The sequence below is a fragment of the Helicoverpa armigera genome, chromosome 28 (genome assembly GCF_030705265.1).
Source record: "Helicoverpa armigera isolate CAAS_96S chromosome 28, ASM3070526v1, whole genome shotgun sequence".
Classification (NCBI taxonomy): Eukaryota; Metazoa; Arthropoda; class Insecta; order Lepidoptera; family Noctuidae; genus Helicoverpa; species Helicoverpa armigera.
This window is the reverse complement of record NC_087147.1, coordinates 456,584-471,767: the sequence shown is the minus strand read 5'-3', so window position 1 is coordinate 471,767 and position 15,184 is coordinate 456,584. Positions and strand designations below refer to the sequence as shown.

At 35.7% G+C, this 15,184-nt stretch overlaps 1 protein-coding gene across 2 annotated transcripts in view; it reads left to right on the top strand.

Moving 5' to 3' along the window:
* The window catches only part of LOC110379761 (rho guanine nucleotide exchange factor 11), a 180,438-nt gene that overhangs the window by 26,811 nt on the left and 138,443 nt on the right, over positions 1–15,184 (top strand). Inside the window, exons 4-13 of one of the 2 annotated variants that reach the window (XM_064042478.1) lie at positions 1,032–1,111; positions 7,707–7,797; positions 8,126–8,232; positions 10,612–11,067; positions 12,429–12,510; positions 12,957–13,066; positions 13,468–13,527; positions 13,876–13,976; positions 14,640–14,763; positions 15,053–15,116. In XM_064042478.1, the coding sequence (XP_063898548.1) occupies positions 1,032–1,111; positions 7,707–7,797; positions 8,126–8,232; positions 10,612–11,067; positions 12,429–12,510; positions 12,957–13,066; positions 13,468–13,527; positions 13,876–13,976; positions 14,640–14,763; positions 15,053–15,116 (1,275 nt within the window). The remainder of the gene's footprint in view (positions 1–1,031; positions 1,112–7,706; positions 7,798–8,125; positions 8,233–10,611; positions 11,068–12,428; positions 12,511–12,956; positions 13,067–13,467; positions 13,528–13,875; positions 13,977–14,639; positions 14,764–15,052; positions 15,117–15,184) is intronic. The other variant, XM_064042477.1, reaches the window with a different exon arrangement.

The following is a 15,184-nucleotide window of genomic DNA, read 5'->3' as shown; positions in this document are numbered from 1 at the left end:
GATAGTTCACAGTAGCATCTTAAAGTCTGGCTTTCTATTTGAGAACAACGAAGACCGAATTATTGTCAAAGTCTTAACAAAAGATAAGTGTATCTTACCAAATACAATTGAATTATTTTTACTTCTATCTATACAGAAAACATTGAATTTGTCAATGTTATCACTATCTCCATGTATTCATATGCAAATGCAGAGGAAGATCATTAATTTGGTCCTGAATGAAAGTGACCCCGATGTTCATTCACTTCAATCAGTCTTAGATATTGATGGAGCGTTGAAAGTGACTGGAATTGTTCGTGGACACATCGCTTATTGGCTAGTTAGTGATTCTAAATATTCTAGAAAGCCTTCGATAGATTTCTTTGAAACTTCAAGTCAATGGTGATTTTGTTGATGTCCAGTTAAGTTTATAGAGGGAAAGAATGTCGTCTTTCAGATGTTAATAAGCTTATTTTTGCAAAGCTTTTAAGTGAGTTAACCTTGATTTAGAAAGGTATTACGGATCACTGACCAAAATATATTTTTTCTCAAAATTCCACCAGCCTCCAGATTGTCGAAGCGAATCATCGCATGAATTTTAATGGTGTTTTTATGTGGCTATTAAAGTGTTAATTTTACTGAGCATGTCTCAAATGCCTACGCTCTGCATCACAAGGGCAATGCCATTATTACGCATTGACATTATTACTGACAGGCTGAATGTCCATAGTATATGCTACTAGACCATGAGTTTTAATTTTATGTATCCTGTTTTATTGAAATGTTGGAAGTAGACAAAATATTGTAACCATTGCATATGATCTAAACGACTATTTTTATTTTACCCAAAGGCCATACATTGTTATTATAATTACATCTGTCGATTTTGTGTTATCTGCATCAATTTTCATTTCTTTACAACTTTTGATAAGTGAAGCCTTTCCTTTGTTAGCCCACTTTCCAGTACAATCTACGACTACTGATCAGAATTGATGAAGTAGGGAGACTCAAAAACTTTGATATTTGTCTAATAAATATTTTTGTATTTTCAGCAAACCCAACGACGGTGTTGACAGTCCAACAGAACACTTCAAGACATAAAACACCCATCACCGCTCCAGTGCCTGTCAATGTAAGTTTAAAAAAAAGCATATTATATTGCTAGACCTTATTTTGAGAAGCTTTTTTTATGAGTAGAATAAATAACAACAACTTGTCAGTACATTGTGCTGTTCAGAAGCTGTCACTTCTAACATACTAACAACTGTCATAAATTTATTAAAAGGACTCAAAAATTAATAAAAAGTAACAAAAATAATTTCACCAAAAACCACAAATCTTTTAACAGTTGTAAAAAATTACAATTAAATTTCAACAATAGTAGAAAAGAATATGAGGTTGATATACAGGATCTGCAGTCAAGGATTCTCCATTTACAAGAATCATTGATGGCAGTTACATGCAAATATCAAACCTCACAAAGAGAAATGGGTGAGTACATACTGGCAATGAACGGCTTGGTGGATCTGTGTAGTGAAAATGAGAAAATGTTTAATTCATTGACAAACAATCGAACACCAGGTTGTGAACAAGATCTGCCAGGCTGTTCAGGGTTAGATGATTCTCATTGTATTAAATTAGATGGTTGTAAAAAAAGTACTTCCTTCGACACACAAAAAACAATAAAATTAATACAAAATGAAAATAATAATTGTAACAAAATAGTCATGTTTAGTGATGAAATTGGACAAAACATGTGTCACAGATTACATCAACATTTAGGTGACCAGGTAATAAACTATTGCATGCCTGAAGCTACTTATGAACAAATATTAGACAAAATATTAAGCAGTAGTTACTGTCCAACTACTACTTTAGTTGTACTAATTGGGAGAAGAGGAAATGCCACTGTTAAAACAGTAATTAAATACTTTGAGTGTTTATCGCAATTAAATGTAAATAAAATAGTTTTATATGCTTTTCCCTATGGCAAGGGCTTGTCGCAGACAGAAAATAACCATAGACATAAATGCAATCTTAAATTGCAAACTATGACATTGTATAATGAAAAATTCAATTTTATTGACTCTATTGTACTCATTAGTAATAATTATTTTATGACAAATGATAATTATTATATTTGTAATTTTTATAAAGGACAAATAGCAAAATCGCTATTTTATTGTATTTTGAACAAAGCCAAATGCTTGGCTAACGATACTGCTCCTATTGAGCAGTCTAGTTTATTTTTTTCACAGAACTTGGAATTAGTTCCAAGTGATTTAAACTCCACCACCAGACAATAGAGCCAATCTCTAGCAGTCAATCAATTATTTTGAATTGTGACATAAATGCAATTATATGTTCAAATATAAATACCACAAATAATGTTGTTACTTCTAATCCATCAAACCCTTTGAGTATAAATACTAGAAACAAACACAATCTGAATATATTCCATCAAAATATTCAAGGTTTGATTGGTAAAGAATTGGAATTGGAGTCGTTCATGAACTGTAATAATATAGATATTTTATGTTTAACTGAGCATTGGCTTAAAGAGCATCAGTTCATGTTTAGCTTCAAGAACCATTGTGTAGGCAGCTCGTACAGCAGAGTAAATATAATACGTGGTGGTTCTCTAATAATTCTTCGCAATACTATTAAATTCAAAGAACGGAAGGATATTGTGAACCTTTCTGTTGAGCGAGTAATTGAGATATCATGCGTTGAGCTTGAGCAGTTCATTGTAATGAGTGTATACAGGCCCCCATGTGCAACATATACAATTTTTGAGAAGCATCTGGAAGATGTATTATTCAAAATTTCTAACAATAATAAAATACATACAGTACATTTCTCGAGCCGACTAGAATAACTAGCACTAGTGCTACATGTATAGATAACATTTTTACTAACTTAAAACCTTTAAACAAACATATTTTAAATGTGTTAGATTCTGATCACTCTGGTCAATTAGTTACCTTTCCCATGAAAACTATCAGAGCTCAGAGAAAAAATGTAAGTTTTATTCCTGTAAACAAACATCGGTTGGAACATTTTAAAAATAACTTGATTGAAAAACTGCCTGAATTGCCCTATCATGATAATCCTGATCAAGCTTACACCCTTTTATTCAACTTAATTAATTGTGAATTTAAAAAAGTTTTTACTACTAAGTCCATATCTGTTTGTGATCAGGTAACATTTAGTGATTGGGCAACGCCGGGTATTTACAAAAGTAGACAGAAGTTATTTGAATTATACTATGAAAGATCATTCAATCAAGATGAAACATTTAAACAGTATGTTAAAAACTATTCAAAAATATTTAAAAGAGCCTGCACCTCCGCTAAATCAATACACATAAAACATAAAATAAAAGCTTCTGGTAATAAAATAAAAACTACGTGGAATATAATCAATTCAGAAATAGGCCGATCCACTGTACGGAATCGAGACTTCCACTTAAAATAAACAATGTAGACGTTAAGTCGGACTTGGGGGTAGCATCTGAGTTTGAAAATTTTTTCACCAATATCCCTATTTTAACAACCAGAACTCTTATGTCGTCTTCCAGTTCGGCTTTTACAATATTAAAAAATTGTGTTGCGGAATGTGACAAAGGTTTTGAATTCTCAGTTGTTAGCTCTAAGGATATTATTCAAGCGTATAAAGATCTCGATGTAAAAAAGACTGCTGACCTTTGGGGATTGTCAGTTCAGATAATCTCATCGATAATTGAAATAATTTCACCTTATTTAGCAACTGTGTTTAACTCTTGTGTTGCATCTGGTGTTTTTCCTGACTTAATGAAACTTAGTAAAGTAATTCCATTGTTTAAATCTGGTAGTACAACCGATCCATCAAATTTTCGGCCAATTTCAATTTTACCCACTTTGAGTAAAATTTTGAGAAGTTAATATTACGTCAATTGTTGAGCCATTTTAATAGAAACAATTTGTTGCACACTAAACAATTTGGATTTACCAAGGGTCGTTCTACTACGGATGCGGGCGTGGAATTGCTTAAAAATATATTCGAGGCCTGGGAGGATTCGCAGGATGCGCTCGGTATTTTCTGCGACTTGTCCAAGGCTTTTGATTGCGTGCACCATGATATACTCATCAGGAAACTTCACCACTATGGTATCAAAAATAAGGCTCTTGACCTTCTGACTTCTTATTTGCATAATAGAATTCAGAAGGTAGATGTCAACGGTAAGAGGTCTTCTGGATCTACGGTCACCATGGGGGTTCCGCAGGGTTCAATTCTAGGCCCTTTTTTGTTCCTTATTTATATTAATGACCTTCCGTATCACATAAGGGATAATCACAAGATTGTGTTGTTTGCTGATGATACTTCACTCGTTTTTAAAATCAAGCGCCAACTCGACAATTTTGACGAAGTTAACAATGCACTCTCTAAGGTTGTTCATTGGTTTAATGTCAATAATCTTCTTTTAAATGAGTCTAAAACGAAGTTAATTAAATTCTCAACGCCCAACGTAAGGCAGTTACAAACAAATGTACAACTAAATGGAGTAGAGTTGAAGCCTGTTGAGTCAACGGTATTTCTTGGTTTGACCGTTGATTCCAAACTCCAATGGGGCCCACATATTGTTAAACTGTCAGGAAAACTTAGTTCCGCCGCCTATGCTATTAAAAAGATCCGTCTAATCACCGATGTGGACACAGCCAGAATAGTTTATTTTAGCTACTTTCATAGTTCAATGACGTATGGGATCCTCCTTTGGGGAAACTGTGCGGATGTTGAAACTATATTTATTTTACAGAAAAGAGCTGTTCGAGCCATTTATAATCTGGGTCCAAAAGTTTCTCTCAGAGAGAAATTCAAAGAAATAAATATTCTGACTGTTGCCTCTCAATACATTTTTGAAAATTTAATGTACGTTCATAAAAACATATCAGACTTTGTTCAAATGTCTGATGTTCATAGCATAAATACTAGGAATAAACATAATCTTGCTGTACATGCTACTCGCCTCCACAGAGTAAGCAACTCGTTTATGGGTCAATGTATACGCTTTTACAATAAACTTCCCAAAGCGGTTCGTGATTTGCCTATCAAGAAATTTAAAAATCATATAAAATCCAAACTTTTGAAAAAAGGATATTACAAAATATCTGATTATTTAAATGATAAAAAAGCTTGGGAATGAGCTGCTCGCTTAGTGAGTGATATCTTTTCAAATGCCTGTGTATTGTTACTTTTGACATTTAAATATATATTATCATCAGATAACATTTTATTGATGACATTGTTTATTGACATTTATATATTATAATTGTATTTTTTTTTTTATTATTATTGTGAATCTGAGTATCGTGTATGCGAGCAACATTATATATTCTTATAACATAAATACTGTCTGGCGGGTTTGAGTATTTTTGAATGGCCTACGCAAATGTTCTGCAGATCTGGTATCGTCGTGTGACAGGTCGTTGAGCTCCCTAAGATATGGTTTGAGCTACACGACGACTGATGCATGCGTGCCGTCTGTTGGGACTGGTCAGCTCCAGCCTGATGTGGCTCTTTCCTCAAAAGGCCATTCCAGACCGCGTACATGGTGACACTCACACATGATATTACTTGATTTATAACATGTTTGGACTTTAAAAGAGACTATGACCCTTGAGTTTGTTTCGGCGTTTCTTCTCAGGGATCAGTCAGTTAGGAAATGCCGACCTCAGCATTCTTAAAATGACGTGTAAAAGTGATGTAATGTCCAACTTGCAAAATAAACGATTTCATTTCATTTCATTTCATTTCATTTCATTTCATTTCATTTCTTCTTCAAATGGCTTTCTTCAAAGGGGAAATGTTGTTTGTCGAGAACTGTAGCGAGCAAAACTGAAGTCTATTGTTTAGTTCTAAATGAACGTACATAAAACAGCTTTTGGTAACATTTTTCTTTTGGAGGAAACGTAACTACAAATACAGCTACACACTACCACAAAATTTCGCAAAAGCATTCGCTTCGTATATAGAGATAGTTACACCATAGTAAACCAAATACTTTGTATGACGGTTCTGACGCGCAAAGGTAGCAGATTCCTCACATATTCCCACGTATAATGCAACAAAAATAAACTTTTGTAAGAAATAGCGGAAACAATCAAAATTACTACTTAATTATAGAATAAACACTAAAATAACTGTGTGTATGAGGTAGCCTTGTGCGTTATCAGTCCAAGAAATGCAACAGTCGCAGTAGGTATTGTAAAATCACACGGCGTGAGCGAACCAAGGTCGCGTAGTAGTTGTGAAACGCATTGCTACTGGTCAGCTGATCGGTCTTCTAAATAAGAATTTATTGATGTGACAAAGATTTTTGTATGTCGATGACGTGTTCACTGGGTGTATCCATAGTCCTGTTCTTTGAGGATACTTGTATGACTTGGATTGGACTACTAGTTTTAATAACACGTGTGAAGGGATATCCTATTGAGTTACAATATTGTTGTATAGTATATGATGTATTGTGTATGTATGTGTGATGGTAGTATTCTTCTCGCTAACAATACCCAGTTATTTATTGTCTTCTATCTACTTCATTTCTGGCTCTATTGGTCTTCCGCATTCTTTGAATACTTGACAAAGTTAAAACAATGATTGACATCTACCGATCCCCTGGTCTCTTCAGAGGCTTTATGATATTATCTTCTTAACATATTGTCCTTAGTTTAGCAATGCTAGTGTAAAATTATTGTCCAAACAAGACGAGCACGCGACCTTAGCGACAACTGTTTACACAAGTGCGCGAGCGCTGAAGGATCCCCCAACTTCTACGTTTAATTTTTGACGGACTTACTGAAGTTTATTCTTTTACTATGATGTAATAAAACCTGTGCTGAAGTCATTGTGGTATTTCTGTGGTGGTTCTGCTGAGTATCATTATCACCCTGCGCTGATACCAGTTTTATTGGCTATTGGCTCACCATCTATTAGTCTTCTGTTTATGAAATGACTTACGCCATCTGACGCATCTCAAGATTCTGATATGTGATTATTTTGTCATGCTGGATACTGGGCAGTTTTGCTGTGCCACTTATTCAGTCATATTTCTCCTTACTCAGAAAAAAAATTGCAGCTGTGCCTGTCCATGTCCTCAATGAATTTCATCACAAAACTTAAGTCTATATTTGGATGGCTAAATATTACACTCCTTTGGCAGTTTAAAAGCTGAGTGATCTCTAAATAGAAATCTGAGAAATCCCTTCGATTAGTAATAATGTAATATTGTTGAGTTTTATCGCCTTAATTACACGGAGTGACCAGGCGTTGTGATGAAGCATCATCGACCAGATGTAATGTGTCATTGCTTGGTGTGACACATTGGAAATATTGCTTGGCTGTTAATATTTTATTTTATAAAGGGTTAAATATCTTATTGATGTAATAGGCTGTAGACTATCTATGTGACGAGATAGTAACCCGGAAGGGGCGTGTAGGGGACCGAGATGTGATCGCACGTGAGTGCTACACATGACCCATCCCTTCCGAGTCTCATACTCTATTACATAGATATATTATGCGCTTACATAAACATAGAGTTTGCATGAAACGAAATTTTCAAAATTTCCTGTTACGTTTGCAGCGGCCTTTTTCTTCTGTTACTTTAGAATCAAGATATTTATATTTATTATCCGACATAATATACTACCCAGAGTCTTAAATAACATAAAAATTATTATGTTTTCCAGTCGGAGAAGCAGCGTCAGTTGGAAGTATCCAAAGTGCACACAGTTCGGTTGATGCTGGAGAAAGAACAGAAGTTTATCAGAGACCTTAGAAGTAAGTATGAATACAGATTACAGTCTTGCTACACTAGCTACCTTCTGCTATAACCCGCCTTCTGTGGGTTTCCTATGTGTTATTGTGTTGTACAAGCTAGATTACTCCCAAGTATCACCAAAATCTTTCCAACTTAAAAATATACAATATTTTTTATACGGATGCAAGAGATGTTTCCTCAAGAACAAAATAAAAAATAAATAAGAAAGGTTGCTAGTTAGGCTAACGGTGTCTTACAACCACTTAGGTGTATTACTAAATAATAACATCGATATTAAAAATCTTAAATACAAAAATAAACTTCTAAATCACCCATTAACAATTCCAGATGAACTCCTAAAAGTCCCAGACGTGCGAAAACAGTCGCAACTCGAATCAGCAGAGCAAAGGTGTTCTAAACTACAACATGAGATCGACTCCATCATGGCGGGCCAGGTAACGACTTTATTGTCTTGTAATAAGATCTATATTGCAATACACCGGTACACAATACACGCCCTTTTGTAACTATTCATGCAATATTTTTTTGGTCTTTTTTTACTTTTTACGTCACTGTATTTTTTTGGTATTTGCCCCCCCCTTTTTTAGATGTGTATGTGTTTAGTTGCGATTGTGGGTGAGTAATGTGTAATTGTAGGAATAATGAAGATTAAAAAAAATCTTATTATTGTAAGTTCCGTCTTGTCTGTATGGCTGTATGAAACGTAAAGCTGCATTTTAACAGGCCTCCCAAAAAGAAGGACGTGTTTGTATTTGTTTTTGTACACATTACCTGTCCACAATTGTAACAAAAAGAGGCGAAAGTGATATCGTTACTGTATTTTTTAAATAAAACATGATAATGTCCCACGTAACATCGATTATGGAAAAGTTCATAGCTGAGGTGATTTCAATGTTACTTCTTGCTTACTTAGTACCATCTTAAACTATACGACATTTGAAATATGTATGAACCAAGTATATGTCAAAACATTTAAAAATGTGATGACATTCAAGAAAGACTGTTCTTTCTATCAAAGATAATTCGATATAGTTGTTTTTTTTTAGTCTTGCGAAATCATTGTTGATATTGAGCGCAACCCAAGAGCTTTTAATAAATTAATGACAATAATTATACACTAAAATCTTTTGTGTTCAATACTTTCATCATTATACTGTTTTTTTTTGTTTGCACCGTTGTTTTTCGTGGGAAATCAAATCAAATGATCCCAGTGCAGCGTGATGGAGTGTCAGATTCTTACTGACTAAAACCCACCATGTTCCTTCTTAAGCCCTTTATGTACCAGGGCCGCGGTAACAATTATTTTAGGAGAATACTTAGGTCCAATTTCTTTCAAAAATAATACCAAATTGAAACGGCTGCGGGTTGTTCGAAAGAGATATCGCGGCCTTGGTACATAAAAGGCCTACGACGGAACACGACGGTTTTTAGTCAGTAAGAGTCTGACACTCCCTCAACGCTGCTAACCCACAGCGGGAAGGGATCATTTGATGATTTTTGACGTCGTTAAAAAAAAGACCAAATTGAAACCACCTCAGCTTACCACTAACCGGGTCAACGGGACGAGTCGGGTAGTAACATATGTTTTGTACCGTGTCTGCTTCTACGCATGCTTGTCTGTCCCCGTGACTGTGCAGTCATATCATTGTTTTATTACATTCTCTGTGTATGTGGACGTTTGTCTTTAGCCAGTTTTTTTATTACATTATTTTTTAAAATAGTTAAATGTGGGCCCGAGTTTACCGACGGCATAAATTTCAGTTGTTCTTAAAACAATTGTTAGTTTATACTTGATGAAACAATTTATACTGGACAGTTGTTTTAGGAAAACTTTATGTTGTCGCCTTTGGCCGATGTATCTTGGTAAGGCTGATTTTAAACAATAAATTGTGCAGGTAGGTATTTTTGTTTCCAAAAAGATTTACTGCCCAGTCTGTCTGATTTCAGTGTCACTAAGATACGTAGTCGGTTCTGTATTTTTGTACAATCTTAGAGATTGGGTATAGTGGAATTGGGAATGTAGTCAATCTGTGTCGTATGGGAACTAATTTATTAGCAAGTCTTATATATTTGTGTAGATAACTCACAAGTAGGTACCACGTAGGTAATATTTCAGTAATGAAGTTTTGTATAACTGTGACTAATATATGCATTTCCAAATGTAAATAATTCTTAACATACTTAGACGTACATCTATAGTTAAGAACATAATTATATGTATTGTTTTGTAGGTCTGTATTACGTTTAAATATCGATATAAGCTAGATGAATGTACCACAGCACTTGATGTATTCAAAAGTATATAAAATTTGGATGTTTTGTATGCACAGAACCAGACATCGTGCAAACGCTAATAAATGTAACTTTCGTCTCATTCAATGGGTATTGGTGTAACTATACATTGCATATAATGATCACGCGCTTTGCTGTCTTTCATTGTATGAAGATGTATGTAAGAATCTATTGGCACTTTACAGAATTATCTAGATTTAAGGGCATACGTCTCAATGTATAAATGAGTAGAAATTGGAAGGATGTATAATCTATTTCCTGCATATGGATAAAACGTAGCCTATTTATTATTTTGGTATATGGGCTATGTAATTACTAAGTTTTGTCAAAATCTATTCGATGGATTTTGCGTGAAAGAGTACATATGTACCTACATACAGTTTTCCCAAATTTTCTCATCTACAACTTGAGATATATGCCTCAATGACAGAACTTGAATATATCTACCCAAATTGCACTGTATAAAGTACAATGTAAGTCCACTGTACTTGAGTAGCACACTGTTGACACTTGCACGGCAGCCCGACTCGCCGTCCACGCCGCGAGCCCGCACGCACGACAAGCCCGCCGCCGGCTTCCTGTCCGGCCTGCCGCGGTCCCTGTCCAACCTCACCGGACAGAGTCTGCGCAATCTGCGCCAGGCTCGCGCCAAGGAAACCCCACTGATAAGACAAAACTCTGACGAGACTAAACGACATAATAATACCGTACCATTGGTGCCGACGACTTGTCTGGACAATGTGGCCCCTCCGCCGCTGCCGCCGCGGACCGCCCACCCGCATCGCTCACCGCCGCCGCTGGCTCAGCCCAAGCCTGCCACAGCATATAGACAGCACATGCATCACTCGCTGTCTTACGACAAGCAGCTGCGAAGGTCTTCTCACTCGTTGGATGGGGAGCTGGATGGGCCGCAGCCGAACTCGATAGCGATGCAAATGAGTTACCCGCTCGTCAATGTTCCACCGCCGCCGTTACAGGTAACTTTATTAAACCACCTTATTATAAAACGTAGACTTAAAAAGTACTGACTTTAGTAATAGGTTTAGACCTGGTATTTTTTAAGACCTCGTTTTGTAAAATGGTGGATGGAATTTTTAGAACAATGTTTAGGTAACAATCTATCGATTACGGCCATTTCCAATAGTCTGTCTGTTGGTTTACATACCAAAGACAAATTTTGACTTTAACTCCATTCAAGCAATGTCAAATTCCTATCTTTAGTAAGCAAAACCAATATCAAATAGATTATTGGGAACGAGCTTTAAAAATCTATAGAACATCACTAAATTACCAAAAAAAAAAAAAAATTAGTCAATTACTACATTTTCTTTTAAAATGTAAATACAAGTATATACCTGTACCAAATTGTTCTAAAAATTCTAATTTTTACACTTAATGAATGTATTTTTATGTATAAAATCTATCGATGTTGTCGGGCCGATTGTTACTATGCATTCTATTTTTAAATACTTTATTTTTCATAGACACAGCTTTTACTTTCTTTACTGCTTGTTTTTTATATTTTTTAAGCTGCAAGTAACTTATTTGTCACACAATTATAAATAAGGTTAAATAAGTCAATTATATTCTCCGTTAAGGTATGTTTTTAATATAAACAGGATCTTCTGCGGTACAAAGTTATATAAAATCTACGTATTTGTATATGGTTTATATGTCAAAAAGTGTGTCTAAATATTTCATGTCGTAACGACTTGTTACTAACATCACTTCATGTCTACTTAAGCCTTATTAATAAAATGCAATAATAAACCTTTCAAAGGGAAAGTTCTAAAACCAACAAACATGAGTCTAAAATATATCAAAATCAACATCCATTGGCTTAGCCTATTCATATAATAAAGCTATATAATGCTTATATAACTCGCAATTTGTCTCGTCTCTACTACTTTTCAATGTTATTTGTAATTATTAGTAGGTATTATAATGTATTTTAATAGTAAGGCTGAAATTAAAATTGCGTGTTTTGGAATTGAAACATCAGCCTTATTTATTTTAATGGTGTAGATTAGATATACAGGATTTTAGATGGGATCCTTCATTTACTTTCAAATATTAATAACATAAAAGATCATCAGTTCTGTATATTAAGTAAAGTGCAGATTGGGAAAAATAATCTGTTTAGGTCTGAATAATTTGTAGTAGAAAACGGACTAACTAAACAGGTCTTCAAAATAATTGCAGATGCAAGTATCTTAATTTTTGATATCTATAATATAGTGTTATTTAGGTGTGTTTCAAGTCTAAAAGGCCACGCGATATACCAACAAACACTACATATTACCATATACATACATAACTATAGCGACAGTATTTTCAGACGGACAACAGGACGGGTGTGCCAGTCTTACACATGAGGAGTCGATCCTCACCTGAACAGTTGGACCATGATATGAGTAGATGTGAGTAGAATATATTTATTACTAGCTGTTCCCACGGGTTTACTCGTATCTCGCGGGAGTTAGTGTCCGTACCGATATATCTAAATATAGCTTGTGTTATTAGGGAATAATATAGCTTCCCAACATTGAATGTTTACAAATCGGTTCAGCAGTTAGCCTATTCAATCTAATAAACAAACAATCCAATTTTTTTCATTGTTGTATAAGAACAGATTATCTCCAATATATTTTTTTTTTTTTTTCAAAATTACTCGCCAATCTGAGGGAGTATTGGAACGATTTGAAGTACTTTTAGTGTTATACATACACTATGTAGAGATGCTACTTTTCCTTAGTTAATCAGCACCTCCTTAGACTACCTGAGATTTTGGGAATATTATAAAGTTTTTGAGAGGTATTTTGACTCGTATTCTGCGCTATATAACGTTGGTGTTGTCTCCCCTTAGCGAGTTTAGGAGCATCGCCACTGGTGGGTGCGCGGCAGTGTTCCCCCGCCTCCGAACGCGATACGCCGCCGCCCGGCACGCCGCCGCCGCCGTACCACACCAACACGCAGGTAACATTATACTAGCTAGAACACCATATACTTCATATGCCTAGCCTTTGTCAAATATGTTGGGGTATATGATGATGTTGATGTTTCTCAAAATTAGTTATTAAAGTAACAAACATCCATCTAAATTGACACATTTATGTCATCATCTGTCTAGCCCTTTCCACCAACCAGATACAGCTGAATGCCAGTGTTTTACAAGGAGCCACTGTCTATCTGACCTCCTCGACCCAATACCCAAGTCTCTATTAGCATTCCATATGTTATACACATGGTTCATTTTACAGTTCGGAAACAACATGGACCCTGTAGGGCACAGCTTAAAGAACTTAGAAAGTTTAACAATAACTTATATATAAGAACTAAATTATAATTATACTTAACAACATATTAATTTACCACAGCCCTGCTCTGATCCACAAAGAGCTATCATATCGATGGAAGAAGACGATTCACCCGCGTCGGTAAGTTTCAATATAACACGTATGTCTCTACTAAAAATAGAATATACAGACCTTACCACAGTTTCTTAGTAGCTTTAAATAGCAGCAAAATTTCGAAGGAAATACCTACTTTCTGCAGTCGGATAAAAAGTAGTACCTGTATTATGTCACATTCTACTAGATTTATCTGTGTATTATTTTCACTTAAATCAGTTCAATAGTTTTGGCAAGAAACCTGTGCAGATTTTCATATTAATAATAATCTAGTAAGAGTCGTTAACTTTCTTCATAAATTCGCCTTATGTCACTTTGCACTACTTTTAATACTTTTAGAAGTAGATGTAGTTAATAATAATAACATTTTCTCAGGACACATCCACGTACTCAGGTTTATTTTCAAACCTGCGTTCAGTACGGGAGTCGAAGGCGAGGACGGCGGTGTTACTCAACTGGCTGCTAGGGGAGAGACGGTATGTATCGATATATCGATGACTTTACGGTAAAACACTCATCATGTTCCGAACTTTTTCCCAACTATGCTTTAGGTCGGCTTCCGGTCTAACCTGATGTGGCTGAGTACCCAAGGTTTTACAAGGAGCGACTGCCTATCTGACCTCAACCCAGTTACCCGGGCAAGCCGACCCCTTGGTTAGACTGGTGTCAGACTTATTGGCTTCTGGGGGTGCCCTTCGAAACACAGTCATTAGTGCTTATTCAATATATACTTAGAAAGTACAAACAAACTTAGAAAAGTTGCATTGCTACTTGCCTGACCTGGAATCGAACCCAGGTTCATGCTTTGAGAGGTCGGTCCTTTACCCACTAGGCCACCACGACACTATAACACTACTATATTAAAAAAAAAAAATTAAAAAGGAAATTATGGTGTGGTGTGTGTGCATGTCTGGACTAAATGTGAAGACGCCTTCGATCTATCAGTGGGTCAGTAATGGCAGGTGATATCATCGTATTTCAAAAACTTCTGTTATTTTGACGTTTGAAAATAATATCCACATAATGATAAATTCGTCTTAAGGACGCCATTATTACCTTTATGGGCAGGGTTATTTTTACATCCACAGCGACAATTTTCTCACCACACATGTTGATATATCTTGTCTTATTGTGTATAGATGCGCCTGCGCATGCCTGCTGCTGGTGCTGACGGACGGGTACCGCAGCGCGGGCGGCGTGCAGCCGCACACGCTGCGTCGCTGGGCGTACGAGATACACTCCACATTCCTCGTGCCTAATGCTGTACGTATTATTTAGAAATATCATACAGCGCAGGTTCTTTAGTCTGAAAAAAGTGACAGCGATCATGATGCGGCTGATTATCTTCAAAACCACGAGGATAGCAATTTGAAGCAACTAATAGAACTGGTAGCAACTCTCTATATGTATTTTGGGGGAATGTTGTAGGTATGGGAGCGATTCTGATGCACACTGATCGGTCGACTTGTATGACTGTTACGCAACCAACTCTTTCCATATCACTTAATATTTTATGAGAAAAATAATTAGATTTTGTATTGATATTCCACAGGTTTTACAGCTCAGCGGTGTAGATGAGAACATGGCGAATGAAATAGAACATGTTTTAGTTAATGGTAAGTTTTTTTATTACATTACCGTCTTGTATTTGGTCCACAGCCTTTTCATCCTTAGTAAAATTAAT